Raw genomic sequence first — 20,998 nt, 5'->3', positions numbered from 1 at the left:
CATACAGCATCTCTGTATAGCATGTGTATTCAACTGTTGGGGAATAATTCGCCCTGCATGTTCTCCTTCGCCCTCTGACCAGCTGACCAACCTTGAGCAGCCGTTATCTCCCTTAAGGAGGGGCTGCCCTAGCATATTGTTGATGTCACCAGTTTATGACCGGGCAACTCTCTGTCAGAGATAGTTATTGTTGTGGGACACCTGGAACACATCCTCCTCGGGGTGTAGATGACCCCGAGCCATAAGCCACAACAACTGTGATTCAGTGTCCTCAGCTGTTAAGTTTATCTATTGAAGAATGTTGATTATTACACTCTGAACTAGTTCAAACCTCGAGCTACAGGAGGGTTCTTCAGAATTGATTTTGGCATCTTAACCGTATAGCCAAATCGTGGCCCGTGACATGTCTTGTGAATTCTCCGGCCGAAGCTCCAAATAAACCGTCAGTGTTTGCCATCAAAGCTCCAGCTCTCCTTGTGTCTCTCTGAGTCCTGACTCCTATTGCTTCAGGAGTTTCCCCCACAACTCTCTGTCCTAAACTGCTTGTTGGAGCTCCTGCCCCCCCCCTGCCTGTGAGCCCAGTGTGCTCGGATTGGTCAGCTCGCCCACTCTGTTCTGATGAGTCTAACACCGTTACAGCGGGACATCAGTGATTATGTGTTACAATGGTGTTAGCAACCAAAAAATGACACCAGCAATGACAAACAGATGAGAATGCTGCGTGGGGTCTGGGTGCCGTGTCCAGGCCTATGGTCCAGGCTGAGAAATCCGAGGAGCTGCAGCTGAGAAAAATAAGGCTGGCTGAGTGTGTGAGGAGCTCCGCGGATTGGTCCATTTGGATTATGATCAGTAGAAATGGCCATGCCATGGGACCTTTAAGTATAAATATCTGCACGTTTTAACCCTGTGATGTGGAGCCACTTCAAAAATGTATAGATTCTTTCTTGGCCCATGTTACACCCATTCACCAAGTTTTAAGTTTTCCTTATTCCTCCAAACAAACATAACTTTAAATGTTACATCTTTGGCTGGAGTAACTATTTCTCTCCACAAAGTGACGCAGATCAGTTTGACCCTTGTATACTGTAGCTGAGTTTATTCTTTCATGAGGGGAATGATCCAATGAAAGTCTACTTTGATTCATGCAGTCCTCTCTTCCACACTAAATATGTTGGCAACCAAATCGAGGTTTATTACATTCACAGACTATAGTGCACACACCTGGCATGGTCACTGAGAGAATGTTTTAAACTTCAATCCTGACTTTGGCAGATCCGAAGAAAGCCATGACACAAATGTAAACTTGTCTCTAATTAATAACTAAAATACTTAGTGGTAATGATGTAAAGTGTAATAGAAAACCAATACGTAGCGGTAAAGGGCAGAGTTAGTCCACTGAATCCTAAGATGAGAAAAGTGTTCTTGTCCTCTGGGGAGGAACGATGTTTACCGTGGAGATAGGAACGCTCCCCTTTAGCGCTGTAATGTACTTTACATCACACTCCAGGCCAGAGTGGGATGTGCTATTTGTAGAGCTCACAGTGCTATAGGTAGATGCAGTGGGTGTATCTTAATATCCTCAGGCTGACCAGCTTGTGTCAAACAGCTCGAGGAAGCTTTCTGAGGCTTTGCAGGAAGATCAATACAACAAGTCTTGGGAGAGTGATGCTGTCTGTAAATGGAACCTGAAGCAGTCACGCTAGCAGGGTGGAACATCACTTAGACTTACTGTACAACCTTACAATAGCATTGGCCTTGTGTTAGGTGGATAGTGTATTGAAAACGATTTGTTGTTCATTCCTGTTTAACCCTGTTCTATCATTTCCCCCGACTCCATGAGGATGCCCTTGATATGAATGATTATTATAGGATTTGAACAGGGTTTCTTTAAAGGGTGTAACGTGTCTATGCAGATGATGGTTCACTTGTCACGTTTACTGGCTATTTTGTCATGGAAATATTGGCACAGCTTTTGATCTGATTTGATATGACAACATGTACCTCTTGATTTTTTAACCTATAGAACGATATGCACTTTATAAGAAAGAATGGACTTAAATCTGATTCATGATTTACTGCATTGCAGGCATATACAGAGAGGCACCAGTAGAAGATAGCTTAACTGAAGAATAGCCTGATTTAAGGTACTCCATATTTCTCTCAGATGTAGCTGTTTTAGAGCCTTGTGCTTTTGTTGAAATTGTTTCCATTAATGCATCTCTTTGCTTTGCATACTGATATAAACCCTAACAAAATGGTGATTGATCTACAATGAACTTTCTCAGCGTGTTTTCTTTTATTAAAGTCTTCTTCCAGTGTTCTGTGACTTCAGCACACCATTTTCTGTTTCAATAGAGGTCTGTGTGTGTGTGTGTGTGTGTGTGTGTGTGTGTGTGTGTGTGTGTGTGTGTGTGTGTGTGTGTGTGTGTGTGTGTGTGTGTGTGTGTGTGTGTGTGTGTGATAAACAGCTCTGATGAGGGAAAACATAATCATTTGCACAGTACAAACAAACGGGAGACCTCATTAGAGATAAGACTTCATTGTGTTTCAGTGGATTCTTATACAACACATACATGAACAAAAACATGTAACAATAGGGGATTATCGCTTAAGTTAAACGCATTGATATGACGTTTTAAAATATAGAGCAGGTTAAAACATACACAGCTTCAAGAATGCACACAAATAATTCCAAATATATAAACGGATCAGTTGTCATTAACTTAAAACTTTAAAGGCTTTGAGGCCCGAGAAATGTAAAAGATAAACGTTCTTTCTTATCAGAAATGACCTTCATTGAAACTCCTTTATCTATTGAAGGTTATGCATATAGTACATCTTTACTACATACATGTAATACATTGCATTCATCAAGTCTTGCAAACAGTTAAGTGAGAAAAAATGTATTGCATCAAAACATAAAAAGAAAAAAAGGAATGTCAATACGGTCCCCGGTACGATTGAATAATAGTTCAGGGGTTATGTTTGATCAATAATAATGAATTCTTCAATGCTTTAAAGCTCACTTATCATACATAAGATTGTCAGGCTGTGATGTCTTAGCAGGGAGCTAATCCTCCTCTCTTTTTTTCCCTTTTAGTTCAGTAAGTTAAATGATGTCGAACTCTGACCGCCTGGGAAGATCTGCAGAGCATCTGGTCCCTTTTAACAGTTTATTCATATTTACAATACCATATTTGAATTACTGTTAGAAGTTATTAATATAAATAAGTATCCTGCATGAGGATAGAGACACAACAAGATAGTTCACAACCTTGCAACCAGGAAGTCTTTGTTTATAATGAAGAACTGACCTGTAAAGCATTAGTAAACTCAATCGTTGATGGGAAGGAAAAAACCAAACCTACTCTTTCTTGCTACCATCGGATGGTAAAAGAGAAGGAATTAAAGAAACAGGTTCATGAGCATCTGCTCCTCAACAAGACTTCTGTTTTACAAACCAACGGGAATAGAAGGAAGAGTTAGCCTAGCTTGTTAGCCACTCTCTGTTGGCTTTCTTTCTGCCGGTAGTGGAAGAGGCTGTTGCTGTCCAGCTGGCCCGCATAACGGATGGACTCTGCGAACAGCTTCGCCACCTTAAACACACAGAAACAAACAATACGTTGAACCCTATTGAGTGACGGGACAGACGTACAGTATGGATGCAAATGTATGTTTTCCCTGGTCACCTTGAGCGGGACATTTACCGACCTGATAATTGGTGATGAGCGGGACACCGTGGTCGATGGCCATTCTGCGGATGACAAAGTTGTCCTTCACGAGGCGAGTGTTGTTGTTGGGCAGGTTGACCACCAGATCAATAAGACCCTCGCTGATGAGACTGTAAAAACAAACAGTGTCAGATATAACATCATCAATAAATAAATATGCTATTTTTGTGTTTACAGTATATAAGTGAATCAAGTGGTTTCCTGTGGTTATAGTTATTTGTATTTTTGATCCCACTTAAGAATCAACCCATAACTGCAGCTAAGCCCATCAATTTGGTTTTGCAGTCAACGCAACAACAAAAAAAAGTGCTAATGATTCTCGCTAAAACAAGAGTATTGAAGGGGTCGTTCTAAATCTGGTAGAGCAGACTTTGGCCAGGAAGGTCCTAATCTCACCAAAAGCGAAAGTCAACATTTTTAATTAAATCATCTCAATATATGGCAAGCAAAATGGACCGAGATATTTTACGGCCTCGGTCTCTTTCTTAGGCCAGTAGGGCAGTTGGTTACTCTGTCATAACAAAGTCATTTAAAGGATTAGAAGAAATCCAGTTCCTTGAATGATTGAGGTTTCTTTATAGGGTAAAAACAGGGTTTAGTTCATTAGAAGATTGCCTGTTTATAAGACTTTTTTTTTGTTGTCAAAAATAATATTAAGCCGTTGCATAAATAAATGATTTTCTAATACTACTACCAGCTGTAGAAGTGTTTGAATTAATTAAGTGTACCTCTTAAATAAAAGCTTATAGCATATCTATGTGTTTCTGTTTTTCCCTCAAACACACTCTCACATTCATATGAAGGACTTTGACAGACAGCATTGAATTAGGACCGGATTCCAAAAGAAAATATGGAGGATGGAGAGCCGTTACAAGAAAGGTCATGTTCTTCTCTTTAAAGAGCCTCTCTGCAGCGCCGCACAGCTGATGCCTGCTGGCCATCCGCAGTGTGTACCTGTGGGTTTGTTCTGGGTCTGTTGATCCTCTTTACATGACGTGCTCTTCTTTACCTGCTCTCCTCCAAACATAAGCTCCAGATGGCTTTATTGTAGCATAATCATGACTTGTTTATGGAATCATTGCCTTAGAAATGCAGTAAAACAGCGTGCTACACTTATCCTATGTTGCTTGAGTCTTCGAAAACTGGTATACATGGAAGAGATGCAGCCAGCTTCTCTTTGAGGTAAATTAAAATATCAATTACATCTACCTTAAAAATATACACGTTATATTTCTGGTTTCATTTTTGACGGCCATAGGAAAAGTTCAACCATATTGTGCGTTAGCCCCTTTCATTTTCTTTCCCCTTTGACATTGACCTGTCCAGATTTCCTCATCCTTACTATTTCAAGCCCTAATGCTGGCTAATGCAACAAATGTGGACTTCTAAGTCTGCTACATCTTCTTTGATCTTATCAGCATATCACAAAGATAATTAATAAAGCTATGCCCTTTGATCTAAAGGCAGGATCTCATTAGATATTAGATATGCCTAGTTTAAATGGAACCACAATTGATGTATTACTTAACTGCTGCCTCAGGAAACCAGAGGCCTAATTCAGCCTCACAGTTTAACATTAGCTGGCTTTGTTTACCATGTTTGGTTGAATATGTCAAAAGAATGATTTCCCAACCTCTTAATACTGGGCAAACTTTTGTCTCCTCCCTCCTCAGAGGGCCAGGCGACGGGCTTGGCCGGCACATCGTTGGCACACAGCCAGGCGGCGGTAGCTTCAGTCGCATAGAGCTAGAGGACAGAAATAAGGCAACGTTAAAACATATAGAGAAACATACAAAGCTTAATATCCTCCTGGATTTGTAACACTTGTTGATAATATGTCTGATGTTCAACGACAGGTCTCTTTGAGTGATTTCAAGCTTTCAATACTCGCCTTGAATCCATATTCTTTCAACTGGTGCGCTGTAGCCAGGAAATTAGGTCGGAACGAATACTGGATGGGAGGAAATCAGAAATGAAGAAACAAAATTATTAGCATTATAAATACAGATACATAAGTGTTCATGTTGATTTCTTTATTCATTAAAGAAGATCCAAAGTAGTTGTAGTAGAAAAAGTCCATCAGGTGCAGTTGATGTTTGACGTTCTTGCTCAAATCTGTAGTTTTCCTGTACAATAATCTCACTGTTTCCTATCATGATGTTACATTTGATAATATATTAGAGTATGGTACTTTATGATACACAACGTGATGACAGTCATTGAAGGGCAAAAGATGGATTGCAGTACATCCTGTATATTTAGTAGAGAGTATAAGTGATGTGGAGTGCTATGGAGCAGCTTTTTAAGGGAGGCTATTTTCTCTCTTTCACTCTGATGTGATGGTTTTGCAGTCTCTCTTTTGGTCACAATCAGCCTAAAGTTATCTGAGGCCTGTACTACGAAGCCGGATCTTCGCTTAGCGGGCTAACTTCAGGGAAAACTCGGAGTTTCCGGTCCTACGACGCTGGTTCTCTTTTTAGCGGGCTAGATCTCCATGGTAACTTATGTTGAGCGGCTAACCAGGGGGGTATACTACGAAGCAGGATTTTTGTTTAGCAAAATAACTTCTGGGATTTCCGGTACTACGAAGCTAGTTCACTTTTTAGCGGGCTAGATCTCCATGGTGACTTATCCTGGAACCTACTGTAGTCTGTGCTCCGAAGCAGGATATGTTCCAGGCTAAGAGATCAAGTCAGTGAAAGCACCGCCTGCTGACCAATCGGAGCTCAGTGTGCGGAGTTTAAAGCAATCAAGTCATATTACAGGAGAAGGGAAATACAGTTTAATCTGCCGTTGCAGAAAAGACGGCCGTGAAAAATCACCGACTGTGTGAACGTGAACATTAATAGAATATCACCTCCCATTACAACATTAGCGTTAAGAAAGCTTAATTAAAAATCTGCCACAACATAAGTAACTGGATCAGAGTAACATTACGTACAGTCTGCGACACTGAGTGCAGACGTCGATGTGTCCCATTATCATTCATATCACATCATAATGTATCATATATTTCTTTATCTGAGTCAGCTGAGCCGTATCTGGCCGTGCAACACTCAGTGTCACATACTGTATGCAGAAGTATTATTTTAAGCAACACATTAAGTTGACGAAACACTAGAGACAAATGTAATTAAAGTCAGATCCACTCGTGTCTTAGACGGGGCAGTGATATCATAAACCTGTTAATGTACGCATTCAAACACTTTTTCTGTCACCAGCTGTATTCACCTTGCAGGTGCAGCTATGTGGCTTTGATCCTGGATAAAGTGTTTAAGTCATGGATATTTAAAGTTTAACTTCTTCATATTTTGTCTAATATTATAGTGAGTTACGCTTGTCCATGTTTGTGATTGGTCGAATGCTCCAAATACCACCCCTTTCATGTGAACGCGCACCTAACTAGATAGGACACGGCTGGCTTGAGCGATCCACTTGATAACCCGCGTCTTAGGACCGCTTAGCGAGAGCGCGTATGTTTTGGATTAGGCTAACCGGCTAACTCAAACATATCCAGGTTCGTCGTACAGGCCTCAGATGTGTTCACCCTCACAACAAACAGACTGTTTCCTAAATGATTGGAACACCTATTGCACACTTCTTCATAATGCCTCCAAGTGTTAATGTTTTATGTACTGTATAATACAATACAAAATAGAGTTTTAGCATTTGCTTCAAAAAACAGTATTACGTGCTAGCTATAGTTTATGGAGTTTGTTAGGACAATCAAGTTTGTTTATGTTCTTTTAATCTTAAAGATGGCAATGTTATTGAAGCATTATTTCTTTTTTTGCTGTGGTGATAACAACTTGGACCTAGATATTTATAGTTGCAGCTTTCAAAAACGAAGACTGCAGTTTTACAAATAAAATCATTATAACCATAATTCCAGTTTGATACATTACCGTTATCACAGGATGTAAAAGAAAAATAAACAAATCATGTAGAAATGTATTTATGTTGGACATCAGCTTCTAAGTACCCACCTAATGTATTCCATCAAGAACATTTCAAAGTGCTGAGAACTCTTGTGTGAGTTGTTGCTGTTTATTTGCAAGTGTTTACGCTCGATGCCCTTCAGTTTAATAAACCATAAGCTTGCTACAATTACAGCCGTCTCACAAAAGCATTGTAATATGATTTGATATTCTTTGAAGATTCTGCGGCCTACATTACCGAGTTTCCATGATATACCAGTTTCTAATTTAGCTTGCAATTTTGACAGACTGCCTGTACTGGTACAAAAAAGGCAAACAGTGAGGATTGGAGAGTATGAAAGACAAAGACAATGTAGTTTCATTCCCCATGACTATTTTCTAAGGTTGATGTGTAATAACTTTAACTTAAAATGGTGTGACTTTCACTTCCTGCAGTAGCATTTTTTTTACTACTATCCATGTGAATGATGTCTGTAAGAAGTGTGTGCTACGAGCCATCAATATGAAAAAGCCTACATGAACAGATATGTTGTGCTAACTGCTAACCTGAGCTAACACCGCAGAAAAAAGCCAGCAAAAAACAAAGCTGACTTGTTATAACTAGTTCATATGGTAACGTTGTCAGCAACATTTGTTTATTTTCAACAATAGCATTCATTTTGAGTCAGGCTACCTACAGGTTGAAATCTAATATAAGCTTTACACAATCTCCTGGATAGATATCCGGCTCTTCTGCTGCTAAATGCTCCACCATGTGCCCTGGCAAGTTGCTAACTAAACTCTGCACTTTGTCCCAGCGCAGGTATCGTTCAGTTGGTTTTGAGGTTGTTTTTTTTAAAACAGCTTTCTGCTGGTGGAATTGAGGTTGTTGAGAGTAGTGAGACTGAACCAAAACAATGGGCTGGAAGACAACAACAAAAAAGCCTGTTGATGTGAGGGCTAGTCGGATAATATTTCTCTGAGGGTTCCTAACTATGTGGGAACTATTTCACGTTGGCATCTAATTTATTGGTAATATAACAGCCACTAACCCCATCCAAATACAACATTTGATCATCACTTTTTCGAACGGTAAAATGAACCGCCCTTAATCTGAAGGCCACAGTCTTTTTCAATAGACCGCCAAAAAACGTTTTAACCCTCCTACCACAAACTTTCTCAAAACCACTGGTAAATCACATCTATGTTGCTGTTTGTTCTCGATCCGTCTGCTGGAAGTGTTGCTGCTTGTCAGCCTCGTTACGGTGCATATCTAACCCCAGGTACTTGCCTTGAAGTGGACCTGTTCCCCAAGAGCACCAATTATACAGCGAGTGTTGTGAGTGCTTTGTTGACGCTGCATTACTCAAACTTCCAGTTTGGCAACCAAGGGTGGAAGCAAAACGTAATTACCAAAACTCATGTAAGATAGTGTCATTAAAAAAAGTACAGTGCTCACGCTCACAGTTTGTGTTCTACAGCTAAGGATTTGTAAAGGATTGAGAGATGTTTTTACAGCAACTTTATCGAGCAATGTCCATTAAAGATTTTGGACAGAGCGCTTGGTTGATGAGAAAATAGTTTTTGTGCAGAACTTAACCTGTCATTTTTTGTGAGCAGTTATTCTCCAACTTTGGATTTTGTTTAAGAAAGATTATAGTTTAAATACTTTGACTTTTACGTTTTTGTAGTTCCTCTTAATCTTTTGGGTATAAAAGCATCAGGATTAATCTTCGTATCCTTCGTCTTCCCTGTTCTACTTACTAATCCTCAAGCTCTTACGAAGACAAAATAGTTGGTACTGAGCCTGAAAATGAGCACAATACGGCCAAAAATCCCACTGAATTCAAAATGGCTGACTATCCGTTGCTTTTAGACAATGTCCCTCCAAAACATGTTTTTGTTTTAGGGTTGTTTTGGGAAGTTTTGATCAAGTCTTACTAATAGGTAACCTCTCTGAGTCATTTACTCAATGTCTCTCACATCATGAGGGTTGCTAGCGTTACAAGAATCAAGTTATGATTTGCGTCAAACAAACTGAGAAGTGTCGGGCTGGCACACTAAGAGGCTGATAGCCTGAAAGATGTATACCACCTGTTCTGATGGCCCTGTGTATTTGCTGTCTTGCGGGCAGGAGGCACCAAAAGGAAACACCAACAGGAGGCAAGTGGACCTCCAGATGGCTGTAGTCTTACCTGAATCCCAAGCAGGATGCCCTTCTGCGGAAGCTTGAATCCTGTTGAGAGCATAGCCTTCAGGAAGGCTGAATAAATGTTTGATCCAAAACAAGCAACCTGCAACAAATCACACATGAGTAACTGCTAACACTGAATCACCCATTTCCGATAAAGAAAAGTACACTTCACATTAATGAACCAAAATATGTTGTTGTGTGACTGAGGGTCTTACTTCTCCAGTGGAGGCCATCTCACAGCGAAGCACTGGGTCTGCCTCCCTCAGCCGCGGCCAGGAGAACATGGGTGCCTGGTGAGAAAAGGGAAGAGTGGATTTATTTCAACATGCTTGAATAAAATAACATTACCTCTTGAGATGGTAATGAGCCAACTACATAATTACTTTTGAAAATCCGTGTTCAGCTGTAGTAGTTGCTACAAGGCACAAAGCCATTTGAGTCAGTTCTCATGACCGTTAACAATTGGCCATCATTTTTGTTTTTACAAGAAATCCTGTTGATTAACCATGAAACACGTCTGTGTACCAACAACAGTGGAGCCATTATAAACTACTGCAAAAAAAAGTGGCAATCAATGGAGAATAATTTCACACTTAAATGGTTCCAGTCCATTGGAAAGGTTTCAGGGACTTCATGACACTGCTGCCACCTAGAGGACAGACAAAGCTTCCAGCTTCCCTTAAAGAGGAGCAGGTCAAGTGGCAATTACTGTTTAATGATCAATACAAACTATTTATACAAACTAAGAAAAAGGGTGCTTTCCCACAATACTACGTGTTATTTCATTTTGCTAATGCAATCCACTATTTCCACTTAAACACTGATATATAAGGGGCAGATAATAGAAAAGAGGGAGAGGTGTGGAGAAGTAGATACCAGTAAGGCCAGAACAATTAAATGACGTTAGAGGAGATAGTAATGGAGAGAACTTGAGAGAAGAAGGGATGACATACTGTATAAGGAAGGAACAACATTTTCTTTCAATTAAGACAGGAGAAATAAACGTGACCATTTAATTGAGATTCAAATAATGGAATGTCGGATATACAATCAAATTAAATGGGTGAGAAGAAAAGATAAAATATTGTTTTGTTTATTTTAAAGAGAGGAGAGAAAGATTGAAAGGAACGGTAGGAACAAGGGCAGAAGACCGAAGCTTTGTCCTCATTTTATTAAATACAAATTAAGTGTTGTGAGAAGCCATTCATATATTTTAAAGCAGACAACCCCCGTTACCTTGAAAAGACAGAGAGGTGGTGCGGTGTTGTGTGGTTCGTGGAGAAGCACAGACACACACGTAGGGGCAGGGCCACTAGGGGGGGATTCATCCTTGAAGCAGGCTATCTAATCAGCTGAACGTAATGTTAGCATACTAATGTAAGAAGGGACCAAGAGAAGAGAATGCAGACGGGGAACCTGCATCGCTTATCGTGGCTTTGTTCAAAGAGTCAGAGAAAGATGGAGAAGTATGCATAGATAATATGGCGGAATGTGATCAAGAAAGAAAATGAAATGGCGAAAGGGGAACACATACAGAGAGGGGCAACTTCTAATAGTGCTATGAAAGAAGAAAGTAAAATAAATAGTGGATTTTGTGAAAAGCAGCACATAAGTACCACAAAGACTGTGCTGGTGGGTATCTGTAAATCCAGAATAGTTGTATTGTGCATAATTCAAATAAAAAGTGGATCCCTATTTTATCCACTATCCCCACTTTAAAACCAAAACTGCAGCAAACACTTAAAACTATGAAGCAAGATATGGAAATATAAACAAGAGCTGTTAGAAAAATGGCATCACTAACACCATGGAGATATAAATGGTCTGGAAATGAGAAACTTTACACAAGCCTCCATAAATATAATTATGTAAACCTCGGGAGTCTCCGTTATAATGGTTTGTTGTTCAATTGCAATGGTGTGTCTCTGGGACAGAATGAGTGTGTGCGGCTTTCACACAATAACCAAGGCTATGTAACCACAACATCCCAACACACACACACACCATTTCCCCATCTCGCTATCCCACCCCAACCGCCCACTCCTGAGAGGCTCCACAACATGAACAATATTATCTTGGGGTACCAGCTGAGCTACACAGAAGGGAGTGAATGAAGTAAGACATTTCCACATAACATTGTCGCTGGCTATGGGCCTTGTTAGAGGCGGAAGTGACTCCTGTGTAAATGTCTTTATCTCCGCAGCTGAATCAAAATGAACAGCTAGTTTAAAACTTGTTTTCAATGACGATTTCCACATCTTTTTTTACGGATCTAGTACTGATACAGATACTTTTTACATATGTTTGGTAGGGCTTTCGTTGTTCCTCACTAAGACATAGTTGGGTGGTTACAGTCAAATTACGAGATAAATGATATTGAAAGGTGGTTGCTATAGTTTTCCTGGACTTCATTTAAGGGCATAGGTTACTACCATACCTACTTCACAATTACTATAATAACTCTTGTGTGCATTGCTAGACTAGGGAGTATAGAATGGGGTCCAAGTAGTATGTGCCCTTAATCTATATACACAATACATTAATGTAACTTTTGAGGGTTCAATTCTCTAATGATGCACCAGGTTTGACAGTTCCAAACAACATTTGCTCACTAAGAATCTATTTTATATCCAAGCAGTACTGGTAGCCTACGGTAACTGTATTGTTCCCAATCTAATCGGTTGAACCTATTCGTAGCCTTGTGAATTGTATGTGTGAATCAATTTGTTCAGCAACAATACAAAGCTCTATTAGGCTTGGTTACTGCTTCTTATTCGGATTCTGATACATAAGGGCTAGGGGGCTTAAGATCAGATCTTTTGGCATTGTCGGGATGTCGAAAGTGGGTACTGGGTTACTTAGGGTGGTAGAATTAGCATAAGTTGTGCTAATGTTGAGTGTTGTTGCTATGATGTTTATAATTGGTTGCTATGGTGTTTCAAAGAAGTAGTAATGATTCTAGCGTTAGAATTCGTAGTAGTTGTAACTCTAGTGTTTTAATGTTTCCATTTTGTAAAAAAAATGAAAAGAATGTCTCAATGCAAGGCAAGGCATGGCAAGTTTAGATAGCACCTTTCAACACAAGGCAATTCAAAGTGCTTTACAAAAAATGAAAGACATTAAGAAAATGGCATTTAAAATCGAATTGTCTCAGACAAAAAAATAAACCTTTAACAAATACCTCAAAAAGCTTAAAATGTCAAAATGGATTAAGAATAATAAAGAAAATCAATTTAAAAGTAGAATAAAGTTATTCTGTCAAATGTTGCCATGTATTTTCTATGGAGAAGAGGGGCATTATAGCACGTTTTGTAGAACTGTATGATAGATTGCAACTAAAAGTCAAAGCACACATCTCAGTGAGCAATATTTATCAATATTTCACACACCTATGTGGCAGAACGTTTTGGGAGAAATTGTGCTGGGAATGCTTTGTGAGATATGGTAATATTGATACTGATCAGCAAGTAAACTTAACTTGTTGATGAGGAGATATGCATTAACCATTACAATAATTGAATGAACACATTAACTAGCAAACATTTCTCTCCCAACAGGATTTTGTTCAAGAAAAGACTTGATGGCAAAAGATGGATCTTCTTCTCAGGTAATTGGGCTCACGAGAATGTGTCTCAGAAGTCCCCATAATGTCCAACATGCCATGGTCAAGGGGACAAACAAGCAACAATTGGAAGTTGTTTTTTTATCGCTGAATAAATATACACTGGGAACTGACGCTTCCTCCTTCACCAAAGCTGTTTTAATGGTCCTCTCCCTCTCTCAGTATAATAAATACAGATATGTTATTGTTCCAGTGAGTTTGTACATAGACAGAAATCACACAATGGGGACTTGTTAGTGAACAGAAAACAACATGGCCTCAAATGGGGAACTGTCAGAGAGAGAAGAGAGACAGCAAGAGCTACAGATTAAGGATGAGACAGATAAATGAAGACAGTCTCTCTGGATGGCAAAGACTTGTTCTGATATAGTGAGGATTGGGGATGAAGGCTGAACGAGTATGTCTTGATGACGCTCACTTCAGGCTACAAAGGCTAGATAATGGTTTCAGAGGTCCCTGTGTGTTTACGGGGGGGCTTGATGTTGAGGCAGTAGTAAGGTGTTAACGGGAAGAAATAAACTATCACTTCTTGGTTAAACAATTGTCGTGTCTTTTGGTGGGGTTTCCAGGAAGGCCCGTATCAGTCAGGGAGTATGGACTCTGTATCATAGACTCTAAGTTAACTGTGGAAGTCTTTTAAGCCTGTCACCAGGAGTATTCAGAGCTCCGATTAACATTCCTCACCACTGTGCAGACTAGAAATTGAAAACTTTAGGTGGTGGGGAAGAGTGGGGGATTATACCTGCTTGAATGGCTCCAAACTACAGCCATTGTTAGAGCAGCTCTGTTGTAATTAGAGGGAGAAATTACTTTGGAACAGCTGGCGACACGTTAACTCTCTCGTACCCAATCTAAAAAGTAAGCCTCCCAGCCGCTATGAGAAAGCACCTACTACCCTCCCGCCATCATGCCAGGCAAGGAGATGGAGCAGTAATTGCCGTCTTTGTTATGCGATCCAGTGGAAGCTGTACTAGCACAACCTGAAGTATCTATTGTGACATCATACATGTAGGTGGATCTTTAAATAGGAACAGGCTGTATGAACTTCACAGACATGGTTCTCAAGACTTGAAGAGAAACATTTAAAAGTTGCTTTTATGCAACAGGTAGTCATTACCTTTGAATATAATTGTTAAAGGAGGTTTTTTTCTGTAAACCCTGTTGGACCATTATCCAAACTATGAACCATTCCCTGGAGCGATAAAGTGTTACTTTCTTCATTCAAGACTTGTTTAAGACAAGGCTAGGCAGCAATGGGAAATGTTTGCAATGTATCTTGCATCTACTTTTGACCTTTGATCTGAAAGTATGTTAATGTTCAAGAACAGTATACTGCTAGGCTTATGCTTGTGTCTAAATGCACAGTGGTTTATTTTGAATCTTATATTCTACGTATGTTTTAGAGTTACACTTTGGCCTGTTCTTTTTGGACATGAGGCTGTTTTCCCAGAGTTCAGAATCCTTATGTTTGGTGAGGTGCAAAAGGTGCTGTATCAAAAAGCAAGTACAAAACTACCTAAAAATGGCGGTTACCTTAATGCTCCATGTCCATTCTTGCAGCCTGAAGCAATTGTTTTTACCTTAAGACAGACACATAAGCTTATCCTGATAGTAACTGTTCTGCCCTCTTTCAAATAGTGTTGATTCCCTCTTACTTCTGGGTGATAAATGTAGCAGAGAGAGTACCGTAGTTTGACAAGAGAAAAAAACAGCCAGTTCCCAGATTGCAACAGTTATTTCAGTTTCCCTACTCACCTTGATGCCAACATAGTCTAGGGGGATGATGGGTCTCTCCAGCGAGGGCAAGCTGGCCTCATCTAAAGGCTCTCCCACCATCACTTTGGTTGCCACATTGATAAAGTCCACGCCGATTGTTTTTGATACAAAAGGGAAAGAGCGCGACGCCCGCAGATTACACTCTATCACCTAAAAAAGGTACAAAACAAACACTGTCAATTCAAAAAGACACCCATGCAAAGAAACACATCGGCTAGGGCTTTAAAAAAACAAACACTCAAGGCAGATATGTCAAATACAAACATACTGGAAAAAGAGCCAGCTTATATACTTGCACATTTCCTGTGTATGTGTGCTGTAGCTAGAGCATCAAAACTGAATGCAACGCCATTAATCATTAAATCCATCCAACTTTGCAAATAATTTGAAGCACAAGGTGATTTGAGTAAGTGAGTAAATTGCATTCGCTGCAACCAAGTGTGAAAATGTCGATCTATCATTCAGTCATACATCCGAGAAATATAACCTACCATGACATCATTGCCTTTCACCAGAAACTGAGTGTTGAAGGGGCCCGAAATTTCAAATGCTTGCGCAATTTTCTGGGTAGCAAACTTAACCTGAGAGCAATGAAGAAATAACACACACAAACACAATATTAATGACGCTAAATTGAGCTTTTTCTCCCATTAATACCTACAATCGTGTAGATAGTCTTTTTAATGCACACAGCATATGAGTGAAACTGCTGGTTTCCAAACGAATATCAATATGGTCATTGAAAAATAATGGTATGATTTATACAGTTTGAATGTGGATACTAAGAGGGACTTTACCTTTTCTAGTGCCCCCTGGCTAACAGTCTGAGTTGGTAGCATCAGAGTAGCATCTCCTGAGTGCACCCCCGCATCCTCCACATGCTCTGTTATGGCATGGACCAGAACCTGGATGCAGTCACAGACACGCAGCTATGACACACTTAAAGCATTTGCATGCAGATCAACAGCAATCCCTACTCGAGGCTAGCCAACTTTTGAACAGCGTGGTCTGTTATCTAATGAGAATGTTTTTCAGACTTAAGAGGCAGATGGCTTCCAGGCTTGATGTGTTTATCCCTACAGAATGTCACAATGCAAACTAGTTTACGGAAATGCTGTGTCAACATATTGTAAGCCAGTTCAAAAACAGCCAGTGTTGAGTTATGACTTTGAGGAAATTAATAAATTAATTCAAGTCAGATGAGCTCATTTGTTAATGGACTACTTCAGAAACAATGTACGCAGATATGCAGAGTGAAAGATAATTTAACATTTCACCTACAGGAAAGAAGATTTGTATCACCGTGTGTGTGTTAGAGTATGTATATATGTGTGTGTGTGTGTGTGTGTGTGTGTGTGTGTGTGTGTGTGTGTGTGTGTGTGTGTGTGTGTGTGTGTGTGTGTGTGTGAGAATGAGCTGCCGTGTCATTAGCTCATTTAAACTGCTGCTAACCACAGCATTCATTAGCCCTCTTCAGATAGACCTTGTAATTAATACGTATTATCTCAGACTTTTCCACTCTCCCACACATACTCGAACACACACTTACAGTCACACATAGTCTGGCCGGGAATAATGAGGCCTGTTTGGTATTCAATGAATGGACAGCTTGTTAATGTGATACTGAAGATAAAGAAAGGGGGCAGCATTCAGGGAATGTAGAGAGAGAAAATCCACCATACAACTGGATTGCCCACGTTCCAAATGACACCCTTGAAATGACTCCCACAGCCCAGACAATAGAAAAAACAGACGGGGCGTTCAGGGCCTAGGTGGTTCTGTCGCCTAATGGAACTAATAATGCTAACAATTATACAGTTGTAGAAGTTTCCAATACTGACTCACTGTGAAGGGACTGAAACTTTGTTGAATATAATACATCTGAATGTGAGGATCCATGTGTCGTGTTCAAATCTTATTTGGCCCTTTCAGTTTTCTATATCCTTCCTAGATACATTTCTGCCTGTCTTTCAGACTTCAGGCAGAATAAGAGAAACAGCATGTTTGCATATTTATAAATAACTTGAGTATTTAGTAAGCTGCAGAATAATGAGGATCGCCTCCAGACATGAGACGTATACAAATACAGTGCTTTAAGTCATAACCTTTGTTCGATATAAGTTTCACACAAAAAGTCAGTTACCTTTTAAAAACTGCCTAATATGCACCCACTCCTACTCCCTCATTGGCCAAAAATAATTCTCATACTACTGAAAAGTGTCCTTTCAGTTTTTGTTCTCACGTTTCAACATCACACATGTGTAAGAGGTGCATACTCAGACATTCATGCTCAAACATGTATGTGTTAAAGTTTAGGGCTGAAGAACGTAACACTATCCGCAGATGAGTTTGAAAACCAGCTTCTTGACACTTCCTTCCTCATCCAATGTTGGACATACTATGGATAGTATGGTATAGTATATTCAACTATACTAACATCTATCTGTTGAGAATGAGACCTGTGTCTCAATGCGATTTCTGATATAAATAAAAATCAAATAAAAAAAATATATATATGTACCAATTTCCAAATGTTACGAAATTTAAAAGACTGTTCCCAATGTTGATTTTTTTTATATTCTAATGATTCTGAAACTACATTGTAGCATATGTACATGTTTAGAGCAGAGCAGAATAATACTTTGAGCAAAAACACAAAGAAAATGACAAACCTGTGATGCATGTCAATCAGATAAAACCAGTTTGTTGAACAAGAATCATTTCAAAATGCTTTAAACTGATCTAATCTAAAAAGAAAAATTAATTGAGTATCACCACTATCCAGCATTTTGTTTTTAGTGTATTCCATTCTCCTAATCCTATCTGTCTGTGCTGTAATGTCTTTTCACTGAAGATAAATTAAATTACTTCCACTTTATTCATCTTCTGGGCTCAATACCTCTCCATTTAAACTGAAAAATAATGGAGCACTGAATAATGCAAGGCTACAGATGAATAACAATACTGTTGTTAACGAAAATTTGGTTAAACACGGTGTCAATATGAATCAAAGCAGACCACAAATAAGGTTGTTTTCCACGCCGTTACACTTTGCATTATGTTAACTTACAAAGAAGATGCAGACTCTCCCAACAAGCATATTCTAAATAAAACCACACGCCTATATACGTATCTTTTGATGCCAGGAGTAATTATTGCAGGCAGACAATAATGATATGTCTGGGGCATGTTGTATATTTAACCTGCATTAGCACAGCATCTTGCATGAATGGGATGGCACCACTCCAATAAGCAGAATCAGGCAAAAGCTCCTATGGCGACACAGATCCTACAGCAAAGCGTTACCTTGCCGTCCCTGGCCACAGCGTCCATCTCCACCTCCCTGGCACCACAGATGAATTTGGTGATGACCACTGGATGCTCCTAGAGGAAAGACAACAAGATGGTTAGTGATCAATGAATGAAGAGGAAAAATAACTCTTGAAAAAGTAAAGTAAACTTTTATTAGAAGCTTTTTGCATGAATACAGGAACAAGTATGCGTTGCTCAGCTGAAGCAATCAATGAGGGGTTCTTTTTAGCATTCCATCATTAAATTATTGTTACCTGACCCCAATCCATACAATTCCTTGCTTTGAACCATTGGTAAAATAATTGTTTGAAGAAGAAATACCTTAACGAAAGCTTTCTTATTTCAATGGGTCATATATTTCAAACTAATTTAATTTGCTGCGAGAGATGATACACACATTTTTAATTATGACAGCTACTGTATATCAATTTGAGAAAATTATATTTGATGCCCTTCAATTACAAGTTTGTATTAAAATGGCCAAATCTGACGTGGACATTAGCAGCCTTAAATGAAAGCCCAAAGGCATCAGCTTCACTTGATGGTCATTTATTCCCATTGGGTCCGATGTGCTGGAGTACACAACCAAAACCAAATTGTTTAATTTAATACGATTTTTGATTTGTTATACTTTGGTATTGGTATTGGTCTTTTTACATATATATATATATATATATATATATATATATATATATATATACACAGTGGGCAAAAAAGTATTTAGTCAGCCACCAATTGTGCAAGTTCTCCCACTTAAAAAGATCAGAGAGGCCTGTAATTTTCATCCTAGTTATACCTCAACTATGAGAGACAAAATGAGAAGAAAAAAATCCAGAAAATCACATTGTCTGATTTTTAAAGATTTATTTGTAAATTATGGTGGAAAATAAGTATTTGGTCAATAACAAAAGTTGATCTCAATACTTTGTTATATAGCCTTTGTTGGCAATGATAGAGGTCAAACGTTTTCTGTAAGTCTTCACAAGGTTTTCACACACTGTTGCTGGTATTTTGGCCCATTCCTCCATGCAGATCTCCTCTAGAGCAGTGATGTTTTGGTGCTGTCGCTGGGCAACAAAGACTTTAACTCCCTCCAAAGATTTTCTATGGGGTTGAGATCTGGAGACTGGCTAGGCCACTCCAGCACCTTGAAATGCTTCTTACGAAGCCACTCCTTCGTTGCCCGGGCGGTGTGTTTGGGATCATTGTCATGCTGAAAGACCCAGCCACGTTTCATCTTCAATGCCCTTGCTGATGGAAGGAGGTTGTCACTCAAAATCTCACGATACATGGCCCCATTCATTCTTTCCTTTACACGGATCAGTCGTCCTGGTCCCTTTGCAGAAAAACAGCCCCAAAGCATGATGTTTCCACCCCAATGTTTCACAGTAGGTATGGTGTTCTTTGGATGCAACTCAGCATTCTTTCTCCTCCAAACACGTCTAGTTGAGTTTTTACCAAAAAGTTCTATTTTGGTTTCATCTGACCATATGACATTCTCCCAATCCTCTTCTGGATCATCTAAATGCTCTCTAGCAAACTTCAGACGGACCTGGACATGTACTGGCTTAAGCAGGGGGACACGTCTGGCACTGCAGGATTTGAGTCCCTGGCGGCGTAGTGTGTTACTGATGGAAGCCTTTGTTACTTTGGTCCCAGCTCTCTGCAGGTCATTGACTAGGTCCCCCCGTGTGGTTCTGGGATTTTTGCTCACCGTTCTTGTGATCATTTTGACCCCACGGCGTGGAGCCCCAGATCGAGGGAGATTATCAGTGGTCTTGTATGTCTTCCATTTTCTAATAATTGCTCCCACAGTTGATTTCTTCACACCAAGCTGCTTACCTATTGCAGATTCAGTCTTCCCAGCCTGGTGCAGGTCTACAATGTTGTTTCTGGTGTCCTTTGACAGCTCTTTGGTCTTGGCCATAGTGGAGTTTGGAGTGTGACTGTTTGAGGTTGTGGACAGGTGTCTTTTATACTGATAACGAGTTCAAACAGGTGCCATTAATACAGTTAACAAGTGGAGGACAGAGGAGGCTCTTAAAGAAGAAGTTACAGGTCTGTGAGAGCCAGAAATCTTGTTTTTTTGTAGGTGACCAAATACTTATTTTACAGAGGAATTTACCAATTATTTCATTAAAAATCCTACAAATGTGATTTCCTCGATTCTTTCCCGCCATTCTGTCTCTCATAGTTGAAGTGTACCAAGGATGAAAATGACAGGCCTCTCATCTTTTTAAGTGGGAGAACTTGCACAATTGGTGGCTGACTAAATACTTTTTTGCCCCACTGTATATATATATATATATATATATATATATATATATATATATATATATATATATATATATATATTATTTTTGTTGTGGTCAATAATGTGTTGGATCAGTTGGGTCACGTGGTTAAGGGTGGCACTCAAAGTGAATATAATCACCTGTTCACCTGC

General features: G+C 39.5%; 1 protein-coding gene across 1 annotated transcript in view; it reads right to left on the bottom strand.

The window, feature by feature from the left end:
• Positions 1–2,523: 2,523 nt before the first annotated feature.
• The window catches only part of cps1 (carbamoyl-phosphate synthase 1, mitochondrial), a 53,880-nt gene continuing 35,405 nt past the window's right edge, over positions 2,524–20,998 (bottom strand). Inside the window, exons 29-38 of the mRNA XM_079664628.1 lie at positions 18,547–18,624; positions 16,038–16,145; positions 15,732–15,821; positions 15,220–15,390; positions 10,058–10,132; positions 9,844–9,942; positions 5,623–5,682; positions 5,365–5,477; positions 3,712–3,841; positions 2,524–3,596 (exon numbers count right to left, since the gene is read on the bottom strand). Coding sequence (XP_079520754.1) covers positions 3,483–3,596; positions 3,712–3,841; positions 5,365–5,477; positions 5,623–5,682; positions 9,844–9,942; positions 10,058–10,132; positions 15,220–15,390; positions 15,732–15,821; positions 16,038–16,145; positions 18,547–18,624 — 1,038 coding nt within the window. The 3' untranslated portion in view covers positions 2,524–3,482. The remainder of the gene's footprint in view (positions 3,597–3,711; positions 3,842–5,364; positions 5,478–5,622; positions 5,683–9,843; positions 9,943–10,057; positions 10,133–15,219; positions 15,391–15,731; positions 15,822–16,037; positions 16,146–18,546; positions 18,625–20,998) is intronic.

This window comes from Notothenia rossii, assembly GCF_949606895.1.
Source record: "Notothenia rossii genome assembly, chromosome: 2".
Classification (NCBI taxonomy): Eukaryota; Metazoa; Chordata; class Actinopteri; order Perciformes; family Nototheniidae; genus Notothenia; species Notothenia rossii.
Note: the sequence above shows the minus strand (reverse complement) of the source record. Positions and strands in the feature narration are given on the sequence as shown.